General features: G+C 46.3%; 1 protein-coding gene across 4 annotated transcripts in view; it reads left to right on the top strand.

Moving 5' to 3' along the window:
• HDAC5 (histone deacetylase 5) overlaps positions 1–19,332 on the top strand; it is a 113,449-nt gene that overhangs the window by 38,923 nt on the left and 55,194 nt on the right. For all 4 annotated transcript variants that reach the window (XM_081883846.1, XM_081883848.1, XM_081883847.1 and 1 more), the window contains one exon: positions 14,742–15,007. In XM_081883846.1, the coding sequence (XP_081739972.1) occupies positions 14,742–15,007 (266 nt within the window). The remainder of the gene's footprint in view (positions 1–14,741; positions 15,008–19,332) is intronic.

The following is a 19,332-nucleotide window of genomic DNA, read 5'->3' as shown; positions in this document are numbered from 1 at the left end:
TTGTCATGGATGCTTTAGCTGAGATTCCTGCATTGCAGGGGTTTGGACTAGAGGACCTTCAGGGTATCTTCCAACTCTGTCCCTTAACTGACCGGACAGTCATTTTCTGAGAATGCTCTGGCTTTGGGTTTCCTGCATCAGGCAAGGGATTGAACCAGATGACGTACAAGGCCCCTTCACATTCTCTGACCTTCTGCATGTTCCACAACTGAGCCATAGCCCCAGCCTCTTATTTTGTTTGCAAAACTCTGTAGATCACCACACACACTCTTGGTGCTATGAAATAGGTAAATAATATTAGCAATAATTAAGAATTGAGTACATTTCTAAACGTGTCTGATGCAGATAGAATGATAGCCAGATTTCAGAGTGGGAGACAAGTTGGCATGCAAATTTCCCCGGGTCTTTTTTTTGGACTGGAGTTCTTGATAAGTGGCCTTTGTTAACTCTGGTTAGGAGAATCCCCTGGTTCATTTTTTAACTAAGAGTCAACAGCAGTCAGATGTAATGATCAAACCAGACCAAGAAGGGCAGAATGATTTCACTTGAGTCAGCATATGGAGCTAATGATCCTGTGGCCTTCTCTCAATCTGTTGCTCCTGATTAATGTTGCTTCTGCACTTGGGTGGCTAAGTGATTCCATCTTTCTAGATGTTGTTGGGCTCCCAACCCCTGCCATCCCTGACCATAAGCCATGTCTGATGAGAGTTGGGAGTCCAACAACATCTGGAGGGCCAATGGTTCTGTGTTAGAGCAAAAAAACATGGGGGAAGGGACTGATTTGTAGTAAAGAAGCAGAACAGAGGAGAAGGTGCCTAACCCTTTCTCCACCCACTGCTTTTCTGCCACGGTTCTTCCCCAGCAGGCCTATCCCCAAACTCGGGGGGGGGTGAGTTTGTGAAGGTAAAAAAGCACCTAAAACTCTCACACTTTTCTGCATAGATGCCAAAGTTTCTAACCTTTATGGCTGGGGATATTAGTTACTCTGTATTTACACAAACAAAATATCACCATCGGAATCCAAAGCCTTGTGGAAGAGCCATAGCTCAGTGTTGGAGCAACATACTCTGCATAAAGGAGATTCCTGTTTAGTCCCTGACAAGCTCCGGTTAAAGGAACCTCAAGTGATGGAAAAGATACTTACTTGGGAGTCTAGAGAGCTTCTCTCAGTTTAGTGTAAACCATTGGTCTTCAGCTGGTGGGTCAGCATCCACTAGTGGATCACAACAGGAACATGGCCACCATGGTCAAAGATTAAGAAATGTGTCCTGAATGCAGTTTGGGATAAAAGTGGATCCTGGGTCAAAAGGCATTTGAAGATACCTGGTGTAGACAATACCCTGCTAGATGGATCAGTGTTCTGACCCAGGATTTCACATCTTCATATGATCAAATTTTTGCACTGCTATAGGAAGGGGCAAAGAGCTCTGCAGGGCACTTGGGCCTTGACAATGCTCCTTGGCTCCCAATTCACAAATATATATTTACAACAGCCTGCCTATTAGCTGTTGAGCCAAATTCAAGGTTTTGTTGCTGGTATTTAAAGGCCCAAACAACTTGAATTGGTTGGGGGTGCTTAGTCTTCCCTCACCTGTTGATTCTCTCCTGCAAGGGTCCTTTCCTTGAGATGATTTGTAACCTGTCTTTTTCCTCCCAGGAACAAGATGTAAGCCTAATTACCAGGAGAAATGGGCTAAAAGAGGTACATTGTGGGATGGGGAGGCAAGCGAGAGTTGTAGTTGCCACCCAGCGTCTACAGAGTTACCTGTAGTCGACCTTTGTGGAAGGCCTTGTGGAGCAGAGAGCTTTTTGGCCTTGCATACTTCTTCTACTATTTATTTAATTATTGCATTTCTATTCCACCTTTCTTCCAAGGAGCTCAAGGTGTGGCGTACTTGGTTCTTCCCTCTCTCCATGTTATCCTCACAACAGCCCTGTGACTTTGGTTAGGTTGGGACTTAAGAGACTGAGCCAAGGTCACCTAGCGAGCTTCATGGCTAAATGGGGATTTGAACCCTGGTCTCCCAGATCCTAGTCGTTGTTATTTATTTATGGATTCCACCCCCCCCCCCAACTCACAGTATTTACTTAATTGGCATTAAGTCAATTATCCAACGAAGTCACACTCAAAGTAGACCTGGTGAAATCAAAGTCCAGTGGGTCTACTCTGAGCATGGCTCCCACCCAGTGATAATAACTGTTATTACTGAGATTTGGAATTGTTAATAGCTGTTCATAATAATAATAATAATATCTTTAATACGGTCAATGACCAGAAAGCAATTTATAAAATATGACATTATAAGTAGTATTGTGCTACAAATAACAGTGGAAATATGGCCAATTCACAGAATAGCTGTTCATTTAATATATTGTGAGACACTTCAAGCACAGTATAGTGGGAAAGCAGCATACAAATAGGCTGATGGTGATGATAATTTGCAGAGAAGAATCAGCAGGTACTGAAAGCGGTAAGCCCCTTCTCCCTCACAAGCATCCTTAGTTAGGGTTGCCTGGTTAGGTGCATCCCAGATCCTGAGATTTGAGGGCCCAAACCTGAGACCTAGGGTTGGCCCCTGGTGATGTCACAGATGGAGGACCCTGGTGGCGTTTTGGAGGTTGGCTATGTAGATTGAGGTTAATTGGGAATGGGGAGAAAGGCAGACTGCATGCACAATCATTATTATTACAGTGGTACCTTGGTTCTCGACCTCAATCCATTCTAGAAATCCGTTTGACTTCCAAAATGTTGGAAAACCAAGGCGCAGCTTCTGATTGGCTGATTGACCCTGGAAACAATGCCAAAATGTTGGAAAACCAAGGCACAGCTTCTGATTTGCTGATTGACCCTGGAAACAATGCCAACAGCTGAAACAAACGTCCAGCTTCCAAAAAACGTTCGCAAACCGGAACACTTCTGGGTTTATGATGTTTGGGAGCCGATTTGTTTGTCAACTAAGCCATTCGGGAACCAAGGTACCACTGTATTATTATTATTGACTCACCCACCTGGAGATTCAAGCCCATCACCTGGAGGGAACCAGGGAAACCTGGAGACTTCGGGTCAGACCCAGAGGTCTGGCACCCCTACCCTGAACCCTGCATTTATACTACTTTGACAGGTGCCTGTTTGTGAGCAAGCCTTTCCAGAAGTAAGACATAATTTGGCACTTAAGCTCTTTCTCCGCTTTCTTGAGTCACTGCAAACTCTTATTATGTTAAGGAAAAGTTGGTTGGTGGGGTGGGGAAAGAACATGTACTCCCTTAGCCTGTTGCAAATTAATTGCTTGCAACACGAGCCTGGCTTTTCCCCTTGCTATCAATTAAAACCACAGGAGCCTGCTTGTGAGGGTTTCCTATCTACGCAAATCTCTCTCCAAAGAGACCAATAAGTCTGTCCTTTGCAAGCACTGCTAGCTTCCCTCAAGGGGGCAAGCTTGGGAGAGAGAGCATTTATGCTACCATTTTTGTGTCTTCATGGCTTCCTCCTCTGGAGCAAATTACAGACTAAGCTTCATTCGCATTTAACAAATGTTCCTGATGGCCCTTTCTCCCTTCTCCCTTGTGTCGGAGAAGGGATGGGAAGAAAATAATGTTTACTCCTTCCCCTTCTACCCGGTTTCCCTTAAAATCTCTGGCTTTCCAATGTTCTAGGCTTACCTTGCAAACACAAATGGAACCTGCAAGGGGTGGTAAAACCAGCTTGCATGGAGGGGGAAGTTGTAGGGGACAAGTCAAGCTCTTTGCTTCCTGTTTCTTCACTAATGCAAATGACCCCTTTCTTGGGATGCTTTCCAAGACAGAGCATCTATTCCTATGCCTGCAGTATAATGTGTAGTTTGCCCCTGGTTGCACCATCCCTCTCATTGGTTAGAGCATGGTGCTGATAACACCAAGGTAGCAGGTTCAATTCCTGTATGGGACGGCTGCATATTCATGCAGCTGTAGGGGCAAGGTAGATAGTGGAATAAGGGTGAAGCGCCCTTCTCTTGCCTATCAGTTTCCTGCTTGAAATCATGCCTTCCCCAGTGCTGCTTTGCAAAGGTGAACCAGCAGCTGGGCTTTGAAGACATTCAGCGAAAGCAGAACATGTTGTTTCTTGCAAGAAGGGAAGGCAAAACCTGGGATTTTAGCACATTGTGGGTCAGTGTCTGTGTGCTTTCCTCTTTGCTTGAGCCTGGATAAATGGAAAGAAATATTTTGGAGTGGAGTGGAGCTAGGGAGGACCCACCAAAGGCAAGTTTGGAGTGAAGCCCGTAGAAGAGCTATAAATACATCGAGTGTTTGTGGTGACGACAACCATAAACCTCAGCAGCTAAACCAGAATTTGGCAAAGGCTATCGGCTGAGGAATTTCGAGGTGGGTTATAAAACTCCTGAAAATAGATTCTGAGCAGGATGGAGCTCTTCCACACAATCTGGGTTTGCCAGCAAGGAATCTTGTCCTCCCCCCACCCCCCGTTTGTGTGGTATGAGGGAAAGATGTAAATATCAAATGCGCACTAGTATGAAGTATTGGATTCAGCCCTCAGAAATCATGAAAGCACTGTACATGTCTTCATTTTGGATGGGGTAGTGTCAGGAAGAGAAAGACAAATAAACCAATGAGAATTGGGTGCAGGGGGTGAAATTATGACAGTGGGCACAGAGAAAAGAGGCAGGAGACAAAATACGGTCTCCAAATGAAGATGCAAATTTGCTTCGGTGTCTGAAATTGCATCATGCGCCCCACTTTTCCTGTGTTTCCTTTGAGCAACCAAGGGGCTTGGTGGCACTTTGAAGACTAACAAATTTCCTGTGCCATAAGCTTCCCTAAGCCAGAGGTCATGCCTCTGATAAAGCACGCTTTGGCCTACAAAAATTTAAAAACCTAACAAATTTCTGGTGGCACAAGGTCCCGCCAAACTCTCTTTTTACTACACTTCTGGGTTTCTCCCCTGCTTTCCTTTTTAATGTTTTCTGGAAAGAGAGGGGATGGGTTGTATGTATTGAGGGGAGGTCACAAAGGCTAAGGTTCATGAGGAGTGGGAATGAGGGGCAAGGAGTATGATTTATTTTTAGATTAGTTATACAATTTTACGGCTGTCTAATCTCTTTTGGGGACACGGGTGGCGTTGTGGGTTAAACCACAGAGCCTAGGACTTGCCGATCAGAAGATCAGCAGTTCGAATCCCCACGACAGGGTGAGCTCCCGTTGCTCAGTCCCTGCTCCTGCCAACCTAGCAGTTCAAAAGCACGTCAAAGTGCAAGTAGATAAATAGGTACCACTCCGGCGGGAAGGTAAACGCCGTTTCCGTGTGCTGTTCTGGTTCGCCAGAGGCGGCTTAGTCATGCTGGCCACATGACCCGGAAGCTGTACGCTGGCTCCCTCGGCCAATAATGTGAGATGAGCGCCGCAACCCCAGAGTTGGCCACGACTGGATCTAATGGTCAGGGGTCCCTTTACCTTTAATCTCTTTTGAGGGGTGGGGTGGCGGGACTTGGGGGTAAAGCGACTCAGTCGGTAGAGCATGAGACTTCTAATCTCAAGGTCGTAAGTTCGAGCCCCACCTTGGGTGAAAAATTCCTGCATTGTATGGGGGGTTGGACTAAAGGATCCATATGATCCCTTCCAACTCTACAGTTCTATGACTCTAGTGTCAGCTTCCATGGCTGACCATAGAAGCTGCTGTTACTGGGCTTATAACCCTCAAGGGTCTGTTGCTCTCGTTACTGTTAAGGAACTGAATCAGATTAGCAAAAAATTGGCGTGTTTTTTTTAAAAAGGGGATATTTTGAAACAGGCAAAAATGACTAGCAGAACTGATTGGACCTGGCCCTGCAATATCCAGTAAGTGGCTTGAGGGCGGCAGGGGAAGGACCACTCGGGTTTGTTTCTTGGTCAGTCTCTCTAGTGGGGACAGAACGTTTGGAACCAGCTATGTACATGGAGAGAAATATGAAACTCGCATTGTTATGATGAGCAGAGTGCACATGGAGGGTAGAGTTATATGCTGCAATCTCTCTCCTCCCCCCCCCCATGTATTGCATCTCTGTGTGCTCTCTGCATAGTCACACATGCATACACAGTGGTACCTTGGGTTAAGAACTTAATTCATTCTGGAGGTCCATTCTTAACCTGAGGTACCACTTTATAGCTAATGGGGCCTCCCACTCCTGCCTCTGTGCAATTTCTGTTCTCATCCTGAAGCAAAGTTCTTAACCCGAGGTACTATTTCTGGGTTAACAGAGTCTGTAACCTGAAGCGTCTGTAACCTGAAGCGTCTGTAACCCGCGGTACCACTGTAGTGTTTTGCAGAATATAATGTCCTGTGCAGGAGGGTTGGACCAGGGCTGTGGATAACTCCCAATCTCTAGCCTCAGTCGACTGTTAGAACTTTTGTTCCGACCTTGGGATGCTCACACAGAACTGCCTACAACATTTCAGTTTGTACTGTGCAGCAGCCACAGCAGTTCCCAGCCTGCTGATTAAGAGGAGAGAGACAGAGTGTGTGTGTGTGTGTGTGTGTGTGTGTGTGTGTGTGTGAGAGAGAGAGAGAGAGAGAGAGAGAACGTTCATCAACACTTTGCCAGTGTTGGATGCATTTTGCCAGACCTGACCCTGCCCCCCTAATTTTTTTTCGAATTCAAGCAATTAATCCCATTTAAAACTCATGTTTGTTTTCACTCAGGGTTGCTTTGTAAAACAGAAAACCCTAAAAACTTTTACTACCCCAGGCTTGCAAACAAGACTGCTGCGCCCTATTTGTTTTGAATCTAATTTATGGAGGGTTTAATTAAAGTTGATGAATGGGGTCATTAATTAAAGTGGACCTGATTTTCCAGCAGGTTCGGGGTGGGCATTTCATTGGTGTAAAATCAATTGAAAAGGAATGATTGGTTTTGGGGTGGGGTGCAAATTAATTGAACCATTTATTTGGAGTGATTTGGAAAACTTATTTGAAGTGTGTTTGTGGACGGGGTGTGTGTTATTGGTTTTGTTTTGTTTTATCATGTGTTTTGTATTCTCACTTTGTATTTTTCTGTTGTGAACTGCCCTGGGATCTTCGGTATATAAATTAAACAACCAACCAACTGTTTTCATTCTGTAAAATGCAAATACATTGGAGTTAAGTACAGAATTTCTAAATATGTGCCTATATGTATGCAATAACATAAGCAAAGTTTATGCAGATTAGTATTTCTTTTGTTCTCTCTTTCAGTAGTGCATATCCTCCTTTTCTTAGTAGCGTGTAAGTCGCCTTCTTCATTTAACACTGGCATTTTTCTTCTCCAGTGATTAGATTAATAAGAGTGGAAGTAGACAGAAAGTACTTGCCTGCCACATTTTTGGAAAAACCACTGATTGTAAATCCAATTTGGATAATCATTGGTGTGTGGGTGGGTGCTCACAAACACAAGCCTTGGTCCTGCAAGTAGGGTGCCCAGTTAAGCATATTCTAATTTATATGTATACATGCAAATATTTTTTTTAAAAATTCTATAATTTATATAGAAATACACACATTCCGTTAAGGACTGAACGTGTTCAAGAGGTATGGAATGCTAAAGATAAACATCTGAAATTTTTTTAAAAATGCAAGTTTCTATTCCTCCTGGAATATCTTGAAAATTTCATAGATGAAAATAAGGACCTTCCCAACAAGTATAACTGCTTGAGCCTCCTCCTACCACAATTCCAGATTGTGTAAGGTTCTGTTATGCTGTATTTATTCTGCCATAGCCTATAATAGGCTATCCTGCAATGGCTTAATTGTTTTTAAAAACTGAAGGGTATTTAATAAAATGCTTGGCCTCTGCATAGATTTGGGTCATATTACACAATAGTGCTATTCACATACATTCAGCAGCATTTTTTTTTTTAAATATTAAAATGTATTTTTATTAAAGATTTCCTTGATTTACAAAGGATATGTGATTACGGGAAGGATGAAAGTGAAGAACTGGCATAAAGAAAGAAAGAAAGATTTGGCCACAACCTTATTCTGATCACATGGTATAAATGCATAGAAGATGTTTATTCATTTTGTTTGCATTGCAATTGTCCTTTTTTTATCTCAAGGGTGCACAAAATGAAAAAATACTGTTGCAATGCATTCCAGAGTATATTTCTTTTTCAGGGGCACTCAAAAAGAACACAACTATGTTCTCTACAGTGCTCTGTAAGAGAACTACAGTTCCCAGCACCCTTGCGAAACTGCAGTTCCCAGAATTCTTTGGGGGAAGCCATGGCTGTTAAAGCAGTCCTAGCGTGCTTTAAATGTATGTTATGGATATGATGGGACACGGGTGGCGCTGTGGGTTATACCGCAGAGCCTAGAACTTGCCGATCAGTAGGTCGGCGGTTTGAATCCCCGCCACGGTGTGAGCTCCCGTTGCTCAGTCCCTGCTCCTGCTAACCTAGCAGTTCGAAAGCATGTCAAAGTGCAAGTAGATAAATAGGTACCACTCCGGCAGGAAGGTCAACAGCGTTTCCGTGCGCTGCTCTGGTTTGCCAGAAACGCCTTAGTCACGCTGGCCACGTGACCCGGAAGCTGTACGCCGGCGCCCTCGGCCAGTAAAGCGAGATGAGCGCTGCAACCCCAGAGTCGGCCACGACTGGACCTAATGGTCAGGGGTCCCTTTACCTTTACCTATGGATATGACATGCATCCAGGTATGCAATAGGAACGGAAGGGCATCCTGCAAACACCCCAAATACATTTTTCTTCACTTTGCACCAGTTGTCGGAAGCCAAGCTTTGCTTTCTTCAGTGGCTTGGCTCTTTTGCTCTGCAGTGTGTTGGTACGGCACATCTTATTTGCTCCTGATCTTTTTGCTTGTGGACCGGATTTCGTGGATTTGATGGAGCGAACATGTAAACTGAACACAGGCCCCAAGAACGGTACAGAGGAGGAACGTGCAATGGTTTTTGTTTTGGAACAGGATCATACCTGACCAGTGCACCGATATGAGTGTGTGTGGGGGGTCCCAGCATACACCCCACCCCACTCCTGATGCTACTCTGAGCTTCCTGAATGAAGGGACAGTGACACAAATGTGTGTGTCTGTCAGAGAGAGATTGGTGACCCTAGAAACCCCTTCTCCCTCTTTGCTTAGATGGTCAGCGGCACATTCAGCTTCAGTCAAAGACTGCAGACATCTGTCTTGCCGCCTTGCCGCCTGTCTGCATCGCAGTAGCACACGCTACAGCGAATCAGGGATTTTTGGGGAGGGGGGGCAGCGGTGAAGAGAGAGGCTGCATTAGTATTCAGGGCGCCCGTCTCTCCCATCCATCCCCTGAATCATCCTTCCCCGTCCCACGCCGCCCCCAACTTCCTGTTTGGATTAAGAACAGGTTGTTCATTCAGCTGTGCAGGGCCCCTCACTCGCATACAAATGACACTGCGTCTAAGAGGCAGTTACTCACAACTGCAGAGAGTTCATTCAGCAAAGGCACCTGCTGCAATCCTGGAATGGGCAGGATTGACCGTGGAGCTGTTTGGGGCTTGGGGGAGGAGGAAGGAGAGGGAGAAGAGAGCAAGGAGCAGTTCTGATGTGTTGTTCTCTTCCTACGCCACCTTCCTTCTCTCCTCTCTCCCCCGCACAAGATTTCAGAATGATACTCCATGTCGCCCTTTCAAGGTCTTTCTATCTCGTTCCACTATGCGGTTTATCCTGCTAGGAATGCAAGTGGACTCGGAGGTTGCAATAAATGAGGAGAGATGCACAAATGTTAGAACGTTTGGGGTTGTCCCCTGCCCCTCTACACACACACACTCCTTGGGCTTCAACCTGAAGCAGCTTTGGTAAGGCAGAGCAGTCTCAGAATTGTGCATATCTGCAGGGAGCTCATTTCAGCCGGAAGCCACTTCAGCTTCACCTCTGAGCAGGATTTTGCACAACAAACAAGGAGAATGTTAAGTACAGTGGTACCTTGGTTCTCAAACTTAATCCGTTCCGGAAGTCCGTTCCAAAACCAAAGTGTTCCAAAACCAAGACACGCTTTCCCATAGAAAGTAAGGCAAAATGGATTAATTCATTCCAGACTTTTAAAAACAACCCCTAAAGCAGCAATTTAACATGAATTTTACTATCTAACAAGACCATTGATCCATAAAGTGAAAGCAATAAACAGTGTTCTGCAGTCACACAATCAATCAATCAGTAGCTGAACTGGGTTACACACAGTCACAAAAACAAAACAAAAAGAGCCACAAAAACGCAAATTAAATAGCAAAAGCAGACAGACCTCAGCATAACACTCAAAACAGAAGTGTGGCACTCAAATCGGAAGCGTAACACTCAAAATGGAGCACGTTCGGCTTCTGAAAAAAGTTTGCAAACTGGAACACTTATTTCTGGGTTTGCAGTGTTTGGGTTCCAAGTTGTTTGAGTACCAAGGTGTTTGAGAACCAAGGTACCACTGTAATAATAAAGAAGAGTTCCTCAGAGAATGTGCAGGCTGATATGTCCCGTCCCACCCCCCACCCCCAATTAAAGTCTGTGACTTCTAGGCTGGTTGCAGGATGTAGTTGGTCATTAGTGAATAAAAGATACTCTGTGCATGTTCTGAGGCGTTTCTGCTTCTTCATTCTTCAGTACTTTCAGTATTATTATTATTCTTTTTTAAGTTGAGGCCTGGCTCAAATTAAGTCTTGGCTTAATGCTTTCTGAGCACAACTCACAGAGCTTTTCATATACTGGACCGCAACAAAGGCGAGCTTGAAAAGAGATGTGTTGGCCACACCTGGAGGAAAAGCTTAGCCTTTCCTCCAGGCCAGGTTTCCAAATATTTGACTTTAATGTGCGGAGTGGTGGAAAAGGTCATCTGAATGACCATTAACTCAAAAAAACATTGCAAGACAGGGCCTGCCATTGCCACAGCAGAGCCTGGATAAGGAGATAAAGACCATTGATTTTTGCGTCAAATTCTCTTGCCTGAACTGGGTCATCAGAGTGTTTTACGCATGCCGAAAGTCACAGTGTCAACACAGTCACTAGGGCCAGCTGATAGAGGGCCTGCCAGTGTGTTGTTCTGCAAAAGTTCCTGGACATAGGGCACTCTTTTATCCACACAACCCTCTTTTCCCGTCCCTCCTTTTTATCTTGCTAATCCACCACATGAAATCTTATTGGGTGCATGCTTCTAGCCTTGTTTACTGGCTCCTTGCAAACTTTGATTTCCCTACACACACACACACACACACACACACACACACACACACGCACGCCTGTTTTCTCCCACTCTTGGCACAGAACTTAATTTCAGAGGGGGATAGACAAAGGGGCTGTTGAGTCCAATCCACTTGCTGTGAGGCAAAAATTCCAGGTCTTCCACACTTTAGACCACCTTGTTGCGCCTCCCCCCTCAGCAAGAGCTGTAACCAGGAAACAGAACAAACAGCAAAAAGTGACTGGTGTAAGCAATCCAGCTATACACTTGCATTAGTAGAGAGATCCAAAAGCTTTGGATCAGCCTTGAGAGATGTGGAATAAAAGCAAGGAAGAGAGTGTATGTTGTGTAATGCTGTGCCTTTTGTTGTTGTTGCAAGCTTGCAGTGTCCAGGGTGGGGGAAATAGGTTCATAAGCATGTAAGAAAGAGCCCTGCTGGATTGGCCAGTGGTCCAATCCTGTTCTCACAGTGGCCAACCAGATGCCTGTGGGGGAGACACACAAACAGGACTCTTCCCTCCTGTGTTCCCCTTGTGTACATACGAGCTCATATTGCAGCAGAAGCCCTTGAAGGAAGACGTTTACCAGAATGCATTGGGCTTTTGAACATTTCTACTCTTCAGGAACAAACCTTCTAATTCAGTATCAAGTTGGGGCGTACTGCTTCCCCCCCTTGTTTCGTAAGTTTGGTGCTGTACCCGCCTCCCCGTCTTCACCCCCCCATCCCTCTTTCTATTTTGCTTTGCAGGCTTGATCCAGAATCTAAATAAATGCTAAATAAATGTGAGAACAAGCATTCATTAATCCCCAGGTTTCCTTTTCTTCCACCCCCCTTTCCATCATGCTGCCTTTCTCACCTCTCGGTTGACTGCCACTCTTTCTTCCTCCCCCTCCTTTCTGCCAGCAGCTGTTGTTTGGCTTCCTCTATATTTAGTCCCTGACTTCTTTGTCGTCTTTTGTGGCTTTCCCCCCTCCCCTCCTCCCCACCCTCCTGTTTATAATTATGACTGAACCCCAGAAAAGGAGGAGGAATAGGAGGAGGCGGGTTTTGCTTGGTGAAACTGTTCGTCAGCTGCTTGTTGCAGAAGCTCCTTACTTACCCTTGCTGCAGTGCCCGTTTCTTGCTCTGTTCTTCTGGGGAGGGTGAAACGGCTTGCCGGTGGGGGGGGGAGTGTATGAATGTCATAATCGGAGGTGGGGCTGGGGCCCCATGTCATGTACACGCGCACACTCACAAGCACGCACGTGTGACTTCATATTAAAAAGAAATAAACAGCGCATGCTTTTTTACAACAGCCTGTGAGGAGTGGAAGTGGAGGGTACGCATCTGATGAGTCACGAAAGGCCTTGTTCATTCACAGTGTGCCAAAAAAACGGCTGTGGGTGACTCAGATCTGGTGCCTGGGACAGAAGAATGGTGGCGGCAGCGATGGTGATTTGGGGGGGAGGGTGGAAAGGCCTGCGCAAGATTGGAAAATGCCACAGAGGTGCTGCTTTGTGTTGGTACTTCTTCCCCACCCCCCAAAAAAGGAAGGGGAAAGAAAGAGGTACTGAGGTCTAAGATCTGTACCATCTGTTTGGAAAGCCTTCTTCTTTATCCCAGATGATTGCAGGCTTGCTGTGATGGAAGGGTGCTTTGCACATGCCCAGTGGCACACTTTGGTTCACAGTCCTGCAGGGCTGAATCACAGCACTGGGGACTAGGATCTAAGGATAAGCTCCAGTGTACCCTGGCTGAAACACAGCCGTATGCATGCCAGAGTAGTCCCGGATTTGAAAACAAGCACTGCTGCGTGGTGCTTCTCTTTACCCGTGCACAGAGCATGTGATTCCTGAAGTTGATGCATTCTGGGGGCCTCACCGGTGCTGATCTCTGACATTCCACATAACTTGAGGTGGTTGAGTGCAGGCTGCACTCTCCACATGGATGGCATCCCATCATCCCCCCAGGATACTTCCTTGCCAATAGTGCCCTGTGGGGTTCAGATGTGGCTGGCCTATGGGCACACGCTAGCTTTTGAAAGCTTCCTCCTGCAATGTTACCCCCACCCCCAGTCGCCTGGGACTGCCTTCTCCTCCTCTGTAGCGGTTCTTCAGCTGATAAAGGTCTGGTGTAGTGGTTAAGAGCAGTGGACTCGTAATCTGGTGAACCGGGTTCGATTCCCCGCTCCTCCACATGCAGCTGCTGGGTGACCTCGGGCCAGTCACACTTCTCTGAAGTCTCTCAGCCTCACTCGCCTCACAGAGTGTTTGTTGTGGGGGAGGAAGGGAAAGGAGATTGTTAGCCGCTTTGAGACTCCTTAGGGTAGTGATAAAGCGGGATATCAAATCCAAACTCCTCTTCTTCTGTGCAGGCAGATGCATAGCCTTGGCAATCTTAGTTGATGTTTGGACAGACAAAGGCAGTTCAGGTGCAGCAGCTGAAACAGGAGCATACCCTGGCATTGGATGGGCCAGGTGCCTAAAGGTCATGGCAGTGCTTTGCTTTAAAAAGGGAGAGGCTGGTAGAGATGTCTGTGGAGAAGGCCCCACAGCCTCCTAGCTTGCTTCCGTCCGATATTTTAAAGCCAAGAAACGCCTCTTCTTGACCTGAGCAGTGGCAGCAGAAGTAACCAGGTGGAAAACTCCTGCTGTCATGCCATTAGAGCTCCACTCAAGCAGAATAAGCAAGCGAGTTTCTAAAATCTGGCTTACTAGATTTAGGAGTAAATAGTGCACCAGCAGTCCTCCAACCTGGTACCCTCCAGAAGTTCTGAACTACAACTCGCAGCATGGTCAATGGTTCCATGGCAGTCTGGAAACTTGAGCAAGAGCACTCCATGCTGGAAAGTAATGCTACAGTGTGGTGTAGTGGTTAAGAGTGGTGGACTTGTAATCTGGTGAACCGGGTTTGCTTCCCCGCTCCTCCACGTGCAGCTGCTGGGTGACCTTGTGCCAGTCACACTTCTCTGAAGTCTCTCAGCCTCACTCACCTCACAGAATGTTTGTTGTGGGGGAGGAAGGGAAAGGAGAATGCTAGCCGCTTTGAGACTCCTTCGGGTAGTGATATCAACTTCAAACACTACAGGCATTATGTTTGTTAGAACCTTTCACAGCACTAGAGCAGCCTAGATCACTGGTCTCCAGCTGATGGGGGGGAGCCCCCAGTGGGTTGTGGCCTGATCTGAGGTGGTTTGCGACAGGAGCACTACCACCAGTGGTGTTTTTTTTCCCTGGGGGGCATTCAAGGGCACACACTACTGGCACCTTTTTCCCCCCTAGAAGAAAAGCACTGATAACCACCATGTGAACATTTAAGGTAAAAGATGTAAGAAATGGATCGCCAAATGCATGCTTTGGTGGGTTCTAGGTCTCAACAGGCTGGAGATACCTGGCCTGGATCATGACAGCTGGCAAATCATTTTTTGGCTTCCGGAGCGCATGAAATGGTTGGGCAGGCTGCGTGTATCTGGTTGGATAGAAACGGCCTCTATTTGCTCCCTTAAAAAAGCAACACACATACTGCCATGATCTCAGCCCCCATTGTTGTGTAGAGATTGCACCACTGCAGCCATTGTCCCTCTTCTCTCTCTCTCTCTCATCCCCAGCTGTGGACTTGAAACCGGTACTTCCTGTGGTGATGCAGAGCTCTTGCAACAGCAGCAGCAGCACCAGCCCGGTGGACTTGCGGATGGATGCCCGGCCCAGCTTGCCCACTGTGGACCCAGCCGTCCGGGAGCAGCAGCTGCAGCAGGAACTGCTGGCCCTGAAACAGCAGCAACATTTGCAGAAGCAGCTGCTCTTTGCAGAGTTTCAGAAGCAGCACGAGCACCTCACGCGGCAGCACGAAGTCCAGTTGCAGAAGCACCTCAAGGTAATCTGGAGGTGAACCCGGGAAGATTCTCGGCCACGTAGTCCGTACGCCTCGCACAGCGCCACCCATTCTGACTGGGAGCATCTCTCCCGGGCCCCCCAGCCCTGCAGAAATCCTTTCAGGTGGAAATGTTTGGGCACAGCACCAGGGACTGCGTACCACAGAGTGAGAACCACTCCTGCATACCAATGACTCTGTTTCTCTTTTTCCACCAAAGCCCAGGTGTACCAGTGGGTTCTGCTAGAACGTGGGTGGGAAACCTTTCCATAAGGGCCACATTTGCCTCAGGGTAGCCTGTCAGGGGCCACAGGCTGGTTGGGGTGGGGGAAGGGCTGAAGCCAGTGGGTGTGGTACTCCCCCTCCTCACTTTGTGCTGCCTCCCTAACCAGGTTTGCAGTGCCTGCTGTTCGTTTATTCATAAGGCTTCTACCCTGCCTTTCTGAATCCTCATTCAAGGCAGCTTGCATAAATTGAAATCAAACTTACCTACTCAAGACTCTTCTGAATTGAAAAGCTTTCCCTAGTTTCTGATGGGCAGGTGCTGCGATTTGTTGCTGCTTCGTGGTGTAGTGGTTAAGAGCGGTAGTCTTGTAATCTGGTGAACTGGGTTCGCTTCCCCGCTCCTCCACATGCAGCTGCTGGGTGACCTTGGGCCAGTCACACTTCTCTGAAGTCTCTCAGCCTCACTCACATCACAGAGTGTTTGTTGTGGGGGAGGAAGGGAAAGGAGAATGTTAGCCGCTTTGAGACTCCTTCAGGTAGTGATAAAGCAGGATATCAAATCCAAACTCTTCTTCTTTTTCTTCTTCTTCTTCGGTTGCTATTGTATTGGCGCTGTCAGTGTGCGCTGGACGACAACTCCCAGCATCCTTGGCCATTGGCCACCCTGCCTGTGGCTGATGGGAGTTGGAGTCCACACAACACCTGAAGGGATGCTTGTTAACTGTAGAGGATGGGGGCTAAGGGTTTTGAGGAAGGGACCTTGCTGCCGCATATTTATGTTGCTTGTCTCTGTTTCCCCTGTTTAGTATAGCGCTGTTAGTATTTGATGGTTGCACCTTAGGTGATTGTATTGCCTTTCATTTGCGGCTTGCAGTATGTCCTCCTAGGTACCCTTGTGGGTTGCCAAGCAGTTGGTATAATAAATGGCCACCAGTTGTATAGACTTTGGGGGGAGGGGAAATGATCCCCTGGAATGTGAGTGGGAATGGAGTGGCTGCCCTAGGAAGAAGCAGTTTGGAACGTTTTAGTTCAGAGAAAAGGCGAGTAAGAGGCAACATAATAAAAATTTATGGAATGATGCATGGCAGGGAGAAAGTGGAACTAAAACTCATGGCCATCCAATGAAACTAAATGTTGGAAGATTTAGTACTGGGTCATTTCACGTCAATTCAACGCGGTCATGCCACCCACCGTATCGGATTTTGATGAAACTTGGTGTACACCCTTCCCTTATGGTTGAAAGAACCCCCCTTAAATTTTCCCCCTCTATCTCAAACGGTTATAATTTTATAGCACTTCAAAGTTTCATGAAATCTGTGTTTCATTCCCCCTTGAGATCCTTGGTCTTGTGTGCATTTTTATTTTTTTCTCCATAACCAATGATCAGATCTCTTTGAAATTTTACACAGAGCTCAATAACATGATGGGGATTTCAGGGGGAAATACACCAGCACTCAAAAGATTTTATAAATGCCTTTAAAAATGCATAAATGTAGTTTTTTGGTGGAAAAATGAGGTTTAGAAAACCTAAATTTTCAGTGTGAGGGCACGATGGAATCAAAAGTTTTTGATGGTGAAAATTATTGCAAAGACATGCTCTTTCTTAACAAAGAATAAAATTTATGGGTCTCTTGTGTCGTCTAACAAAATTTTATGTTTTTTGGACATATTGGGGGGGAATGGCTACTGGGTACAACTTTCCTACAATCCATAGCTGTAGTAGAAAAAATTAATGAAACAAAGTTGCTCATCTTAAAATCTAAAATAATATTTGTTATTACAGGTGGGGTTTTTTCCCCCAAAAGTTCAGGCTTGTTTTTCAGTTTGGGGTATTTAAAACTATGAAAATTGGCTATATCGTGAAATCAATCTAAAAAAAAAAAATCAGTCTGAAACTTTAAATGCTGACATGTAAGGAAATAAGACCTAGCAAGAAAAAGATTAAAAGAATGTAAAATTATGCATTATATTCAATGAGGGTGTATACCAAGTTTCATCAAAATCCAAGATGGTGGGTGGCGAAACCCTTGTTTTTTGTGTTGATTTGATGTGGAATGACCTGACTGATAGGCAGCACATAGTCAAAATATGGAGGCAGTGATGGCCACCATCTTGGTAAAGGTAAAGGAACCCCTGACCATTAGGTCCAGTTGTGACCGACTCTGGGGTTGCGGCACTCATCGCGCTTTATTGGCCGAGGGAGCCGGCGTTTGTCCGCAGACAGCTTCCGGGTCATGTGGCCAGCAGGACTAAGCCGCTTCTGGCGAACCAGAGCAGCGCACGGAAACGCCGTTTTCCTTTCCGCCGGAGCGATACCTATTTATCTACTTGCACTTTGACGTGCTTTTGAACTGCTAGGTTGGCAGGAGCAGGGACCAAGCAATGGGAGCTCACCCCGTCGCGGGGATTCGAACCGTCGACCTTCTGATCGGCAAGTCCTAGGCTCTGTGGTTTAACCCACACCGCCACCCATGTCCCTTCCACCATCTTGGAGATGCCTTTAAAAGAGGGTTAGACAGCTATACAGAGAAGAGAGCTGTTGAAGGGTACTAGCCACAATGGCCATGCCCTACCTCCAACCTTTGCTTCTCAATACCAGTTGCTAGAAGCCACGAGAGAGGAGAGTGCTCTTGTGGTTTCCCACAGACATCATCAGGTTGGCCACCGTGAGAATAGGATGCTGGACTAGATGGGCCCGTGGCTTGACTCAGCAGGCTGTTCTTAAGTTCTTACGTTATGTTCATTCATTTGTTGTATATTGCGTTTTGCCTATGCTCGAGAATACAGATTACTAGAAATGATGACTCACGCACACCGCTTTCATACTTGAAGGAGCATAAAAGGTTTGGGGGGGGGGAATCATGCCTTTCAACTAGAGCTGACTTGGAAAGCGGTGACTAACACACTGCCTTTGTGTGGTGGTAACAATAAGCCCTAGTCTAGCACTATGAGAACGAGCCTACGTAAGCTTCAGGCTTGCATTCTTCCCTCTCCTCTGATTTGGCCACGAGGAGGAATGTAGGAACCCCCTGGCTTTAAACTAACAGTGTTTTATGTCCCAACAGGGACTGTTCTTAGTTTTAACTATGGTTTGTCGAAGCAACTCAGCTTCGAGCCATCATTAACACTCGTGGCAGTCTGAGGCTCTCTCAGGCTCATTCTCATAACACTAAACTTGGTTTAGCATTACGATACGATACAGTGGTGCCTCGCAAGACGAAATTACTGTATTTTTTGCTCTATAAGACTCGCTTTTTCCCTCCTAAAAAGTAAGGGGAAATGTGTGTGCGTCTTATGGAGCGAATGCAGGCTGCGCAGCTATCCCAGAAGCCAGAACAGCAAGAGGGATTGCTGCTTTCACTGCACAGCGATCCCTCTTGCTGTTCTGGCTTCTGAGATTCAGAATATTTTTTTCCCTTGTTTTCCTCCTCCAAAAACTAGGTGCGTCTTGTGGTCTGGTGCGTCTTATAGAGTGAAAAATACGGTAATCCGTTCCGTGAGGCTCTTTGTATAGCGGTTTTTTCGTCTTGCGAAGCAAGCCCATTGACAGCTTAGCGGATTAGCGCTACAGCTGTCAAGTGGCTTCCAGCGATCAGCTGTTAAGCGGCTTATCAGCGGAACAGCTGATAAGCGGCTTAGCGGCTTAAGAAAAGGGCAAAAAAGCGGGAAAAACCCGCGGGGGGATGCAAGATTTTTTTCGTCTTGCGAAGCAACCCCATAGGGGAATTCGTTTTACGAAGCGCCTCCAAAACGGAAAACCCTTTCGTCTAGCGGGTTTTTCGTCTTGCGAGGCGTCCGTCTTGCGGGGCACCACTGTAATCTTTATTGTCATTGTCCCATACAGAACAATGAAATTGAAAAAAATCTACACCAGACATTCAAAAACCCACAAGCCTGCTATCCCAGCGTGGTTAGCCCCCTAAAAACTCTGATACCCCATCATTAAATACAATACACTCCCATAGAGACGCCTTACACTGCTTTTAAAACCAAAATCGCATTTGGATAGAAACTGTTTCTCAGGCGGCTAGTCCTAGTCTTTATAACCCTGTACCTTCTTCCAGAAGGCACAAGCTGAAAAAGATCCTTTCTGGGGTGTGCAC

This window comes from Podarcis melisellensis, assembly GCF_964234715.1.
Source record: "Podarcis melisellensis genome assembly, chromosome: 13".
Classification (NCBI taxonomy): Eukaryota; Metazoa; Chordata; class Lepidosauria; order Squamata; family Lacertidae; genus Podarcis; species Podarcis melisellensis.
Note: the sequence above shows the minus strand (reverse complement) of the source record. Positions and strands in the feature narration are given on the sequence as shown.